General features: G+C 46.1%; 1 protein-coding gene across 1 annotated transcript in view; it reads right to left on the bottom strand.

Annotated features, from left to right (window-relative positions):
* The window catches only part of Lars2 (leucyl-tRNA synthetase 2, mitochondrial), a 59956-nt gene that overhangs the window by 34642 nt on the left and 19314 nt on the right, over positions 1-6000 (bottom strand). The window contains exons 6-7 of the mRNA XM_013030266.1: positions 1800-1903; positions 1161-1172 (exon numbers count right to left, since the gene is read on the bottom strand). Of these exons, the coding sequence (XP_012885720.1) occupies positions 1161-1172; positions 1800-1903 (116 nt within the window). The remainder of the gene's footprint in view (positions 1-1160; positions 1173-1799; positions 1904-6000) is intronic.

The following is a 6000-nucleotide window of genomic DNA, read 5'->3' as shown; positions in this document are numbered from 1 at the left end:
GCCTCAGGCATGCAAGGCAAGTGCTCTATCACTGAGCCACCTTCCCAGCCCCTCTGTGAGACTCTTATCTCCCATAAACTACTCAAAAAAAGCCAGATGTGGCGTTGTGGCAAACGTTGAGCAAAAGAAACTCAGGGACAGGCCTCAGGACCAGAAAAAAAAATTTACTTCTTTTTTAAAAAATTTCTTTTCTCCATTTTCTCTCTCCTCACTTTCTTTGAGTAGAGGGAAGAGAAACAAAACACAGAAAAAGTGGTGGCAAGGTTAAAGGTCTGGTCGCTATACGTAGTTCTTGGTGGTACTGGAGATTAGAGTATATATCTAATATACAATATTAAATATTTAATATGTAATATTGTAGTTAATATGCTTAAATATATATTTATTCGCTGCTAGATGTTTATATTAAATATATTAAAAGTAAATATATAAGGGACTAGGAAGGTGGCTTAGTGGTAGAGTGCTTGCCTAGCATGCATGAAGCCCTGGATTCGATTCCTCAGTACCACATACACAGAAAAAGCCAGAAGTGGTGCCGTGGCTCAAGTGGTAGAGTGCTAGCCTTGAGCAGAAAAGAAGCTCAGTGAAGTGCCCAGGCCCTGAGTTCAAGGCCCAGGACTGAGGGGAAAAAAAGCAAATATATAAGTATATAAATATATATATAGTATATATAATCTGTAAGATAATATAAATATATTAAAGATATAAAATATATTGAAAGTATTAAATATATCTAAAGTATTACATATATTACAATCTGTATAACAGTATAAATATATAACTACATTAAAGGCACTAAGTATATTAAGGTATTGAATATTAAAATATTAAAGCATTAGACATATTTAATATACAATGTTAAATGTAATTAAATATTAAATACTATATATGCTTAAGAAACGCCAGTATTTTAGTGAGTTAAAATGCAACCAGGAGTAGAAACTGCATACTGCCTATTGTGGTTGTCCAAATGTGGTCCCTAAGCTTCTGGGGCCCTGGGCTGGGAAGGTGGCTTAGTGGTAGGGCTTCCTGGGTTCAATTCCTCAGTACCACATACACAGAAAAAGCCAGAAGGGGCGCTGTGGCTCAAGTGGTAGAGTGGACAGTGGCCAAGGCCTGAGTTCAAGCCCCAGGACTGGCAAACAAACAGCCCCACACACTTCTGGGGATCCCTGATGAGTCCTTTCAAGGGGCCACAGGTGAACAAGACCTGCGCTGTCTCCTTCGTTCTGTCCACATTGGCATGGCTGGTGGAGAAACGACTGCAGACTTCAGTAAAAGCCAAGGCAGCAAGCAGCATTTTAAACTTTGACCTACAGCCAACTACTGGCTGTAGCAATGGGCAGTGCAGTTCCCAGTCCAGGCCACCAGGGGGGTGTCTTGTCTACTCCACCACCAGTCCCAAGCCTTCTCTACAATCCCTGACTTTCCAACATGGCTCTTGGGCCCTGTGTAGCACTTAGCATAGTTAGTTTTTTTTTTTTCTTTTTCTTTTTCTCAAGGCTAGCACTCTACGCTTTTGAGCCATGGTTCCACTTCTGGTTTTCTGGTAGTTAACTGGAGATAGTCTTATAGACTTGTCCTGCCTGGGTTGGCTTTGAATGGTGAACCTCAGATCTCCACTTCGGGAATAGCTAGGATTACAGGCTTGAGCCACTGGTGCCTAGCTTGTTTGGCTTTTGAAAAGCGCGCGCGCGCGTGTGTGCGTGCGTGCATATGTGTGTGTGTGTGTGTGTGTGTGTGTACACTGGGGCTTGAACTCAGGGCCTGGGCTTATCTCCTAGCTCTTGATGTGCAGCTGATTTGAACTTACCTCCTTTTGATAGGCCAGCCCAGCTTCATAGAGTTTAATAAATAGGTACTGTGTCCATCTGTAGTAATCTGGCAAACACGTGGTAATTTCCTGGCAAATAACAAACAGTATGCATGGGTCATTGTAAGCATCACCCCCCCCTCCACCCCCACCCCCAGATGGATGTATCAGTCTTGGGATCCAATTTTGAAAAACAATCAGGGCTGGGTACGGGTGGGTCACACCTGTCATCCTAGCTACTCAGGAGGCTGAGATCTGAGGATCAAGGTTCAAAGCCAGCTTGGGTAGGAAAGTCCCTGAGACTCTGATCTCCAATGAACCACCAGAAAACCGGAAGTGGTGCTATGGCTCAAGTAGTAGAGCACTTACCTTGAGCTCAAGAGCTGAGGGACTGCACCCAGGCCCAGAGTTCAAGCCCCACGACCAACGAAAACAAAAACAATAAGGCAGGCACTGGTGGTTCATGCTTGTAATCCTAGCTACTCAGGAGGCTGAGATCTGAGGATCCAAGGTTTAAAGTCAACCTGGGCTGGAAAGTCTATAAGACTCACCTCCCAATTAACCAGCAAAAAGCCAGAAGTGGAGGTAATGCTTAAGTGGCAGAGTACCATCCTTGCACCCAGGACCTAAGTTCAAGCCTTTGAACCAACACACACACACACACACACACACACACACACACACACACACATAGAGTAATCAAATGGATCTAATCCATCCACTTGGTTCTGTTCCCCACCAGATGCCACCCTACCTTGGTTTACATAATTCGTGATGGGCCAAGAACATGGCACCACATGCACCAGCCCTTCTGTGAACCCGGAGACCCAGCTGAGGGATGTGGGCTGCGGTACAGACGTAAAATGCTAAAGCTCTACGAAGCATGCATAATGCAATGTGCTAGGAATGGATGGTTGTTTATTTTGTCATCTAAATTTTAAATCATTCGTCTGGAAGTAGTGATCTGACTTGGAAGTACCTCATGGAATCAGATTCTGTATTCGATGAAAATGTTCTGTTTTCCAGCTAGAGAGTCCCCCCGCCCCACCTTGTCCCCGATAGAACATCAGTTTATCCTTCCCATTAAAACAGCTGGCTGGCAAAGATGTTTAAAGATGTCCACTGCAATCCGGCTCACACCCAAATGTCCAGGCAACCTTACCTGTCACCCCGGGAGCCTGGCACCTGTGGATGGGGCTGATTGTTGCCACATCCACCCACAGGTTCTTGAGCAGCACAGGTTTGTGAAGACTTCCTTTTTCTTCTTTTTGGTATCAGTCCTGGGGCTTGAACTCAGGGCCTGGTTGTTGTCCCTGAGCTTCTTTTGCTCAAGGCGAGCATTCTAGCACTTGAGCCCCAGCACCACTTTAGGCTTTTTTTTTTTTTTTTTTTAGTTTTGTGAAGGTCAGACTCCCATAGACTTTCCTGCCTGGGCTGGCTTTAATCTTTAATTCTCAAATTTCAGCCTGCTGAGTAGCTAGGATTACAGGTGTGAGACATTCGTGTCTGGCAAGACGTGTGTGTGTATGTGTCTGTGTGTGTGTCTGTGTGTGTGTGTCTGTGTGTGTGTGTACTGGGGTCTTGAACTCAGGCCTGAGTGCTGCCTCCGCTCTCTGGCTCAAGGCTGGTGCTCTACCACTTGAACCACACCTCCACATCTAGCTTTTTTTGCTGGTTAATTGGAGATATGACTCTCACTGGGCTTTTCTTGCCCAGGCTGGCTGTGAACAATAATCTTCAGATCTCAGCCTCCTGGGTAGCTAGATTGACAGCTATTGGTGCTTGTCATGGGAAGACTGCTTGAAGGAAGTGCTGTGTTCCAGAATCTCTTTTCCATTCCTGAACTTCTTTTCTCTGCTTTGAAGTAAGCCCACCCTGCATTAATGCACTGTTGTTTTAATACAGAGAATCAGGCTGGGTGCTGGTGGTTCACGCCTGTCATCCTAGCTACTCAGGAGGCTAAGATCTGAGGATCGTGGTTCAAAGCCAGCCTCAGGCAGAAAAGTCTGAGACTCTTATCTCTAATTAAAGAGCAAAAGCAAGGAGTGGAGCTGTGGCTCAAGTGGCTGAGCACCAGCCCTGAGCAAACAAGCTAAGGGATGGTACTCAGGCCCTAAATTCAAGCCCCAGGACTGGCACAGATACTCTCTCTCTCTCTCTCTCTCAAAAAAGTAATAGAGTCAGGTAATTCAAAGCATAGCTCTGAAAGCAAAGCGATTCAGCCTCACTCCACGTAGATGTTTATCAAGATGTCAGCATTTATATTCTCTTGAGCTCTGCCAAGAGCAATCTAGTTGCCAGACAACCAAATTTACCTGAGACCACAACTGAAATGATTCCTCCACGGGGGGGGGGGGGGGGGGAGTTCTACAGTATCTGTCTTTTAAGCATTAAAAGGATGTGCACATTTACAGGCGAGACAGGGAGACCAAGGCAGAAGGTGAGCTCTCTCTGAACACGGGTGAGACCTGCCCACCCACACCTGAGGGACAGCCCTCGTTTAGGGACTGAGCCAGCCTGGCTGGTGGCTTCTGTGGTCCTGTGATTTGGCAGTGACCAAGTCCAGGAAGGCTGAGACGCAGCAATCTTCTGTGAGGACAAACCACAACAGTTACTCCCTCTAGCTAGCCTGCGATCACTTCAGGCTACTGGAGAACCGTGTGTGGCCAAGTCAAACGTGGTATGATAAAAGCTCGGTTCAGCGTAAAACACAGGCTGGGCACCTGGGAGGGGTTGAGGGGCTCCAAGGGGTGTTATCTCCTGTCCTTTCTGTTCAGGTGGGATCTAGCTGGGTCCTCGTTTTTCTGCCCTCTGCTCTCTCTGGGACAGCCATTGGTCTCAGATCACAGAATAACGGCGATTGCTGAGACGACCATCAGGCATCGCGCTGGCCTCCCAAACTTGCCATACTTAGCTATCCATCATGAAGTTAATGAGGCCGGGCGCCGGTGGCTCACACCTGTCATCCTGGCTTACTCGGGAGGCTGAGATCTGGGGGTGAGGGTACAAAGTCAGACCAGGCAGGACAGTCCACAAAGACCTTGTGTTTTGTTTTGTTTTTCTAGTCCTGGGGCTTGAACTCAGGGCCTGGGTACTGCCCCTGAGCTTCTCTGGCTCAAGGCTAGCGCTCTACCACTTGAGCCACAGTGCCGCTTCTGGCTTTTTCTGTGTATGTAGTACTGAGAAATCAAGCACTCTATCAATAAGCCACGTTCCCAGCCCTCTGCTATTTTTTGGGGGGATGGATATTTTTGAGTATTCTTCATCTTTATAGTAGCCTCCACAAGACACTTACGCGACCATCTACTTTATTGTTCTTTGCCAGTTAACAAGAATTTCACAAAAGCAATCTAACAAGACAGACAGCTTTTCTAACTGGACCTCTGGGAACCAAAAAAAGAAAACCAACCTCCCATTAAGCTACAGATGAGATTAATTGGCTTGAGCTGCAATTTGTTACTAGTCTATTTGGGCGGATGCCAGTATCTCAGCTGAGAGAGCCAAATGAGCTCTCCAGCAACAGCTCCATTTTTCTAGAAGGGAAAGAATAGTCATGCAATCTGCAGCATCCTTGAGAATTCCAGGATGAGCAGGACAGAATCCCCTGATGGATGTTGGCCTGATTCAGGTTTTCTAGGTTCCCTGAGCAGATTGCTAGACACTGGCATGGGCCCAGCGGAAGAGGAGACACCGGTGCATCAGTTCCACGGATGCAAACAACATGAGCTGTTCCAGCTGTCAGCAAGACACAGCTTGAAAAAAAAATTTTTTTTTAATCTATGAGATACAGACCAAGAAATAAAGCCATCAACTTGGAAAAGTCAGAATAAATTACCCTGAGAGTCCAGTGACTTTTTTTTTCTTTTTTGTTAGTAGTGAGATTTAAACTCAAGTCCTGGGTGTTGGCACTCTACCACTTGAGCCACAGTTCCACTTCTGGCTTTTTTTTTTATTTTTTGCCAATCCTGGGGCTTGAACTCTGGACCTGGGCACTGTCCCTGAACTTCTGCTCAAGGTGAGCACTCTACCATGTGAGCCACTGTGCCACTTCTGACTTTTTTAAGCCGTTTATTGGAGATAAGCATTCTCATAGAGTTTTCCTGCCCAGGTTGGCTTCCAACCGTAACCCTCAATTCTCAGTCTCCTGAGTAGCTAGGATTATAGGCATAAGCCACTGGTGCTCAGCT

The sequence above is a fragment of the Dipodomys ordii genome, unplaced genomic scaffold, assembly GCF_000151885.1.
Source record: "Dipodomys ordii isolate 6190 unplaced genomic scaffold, Dord_2.0 Scaffold128, whole genome shotgun sequence".
Classification (NCBI taxonomy): Eukaryota; Metazoa; Chordata; class Mammalia; order Rodentia; family Heteromyidae; genus Dipodomys; species Dipodomys ordii.
This window is presented reverse-complemented; position numbering and strand designations above follow the sequence as displayed.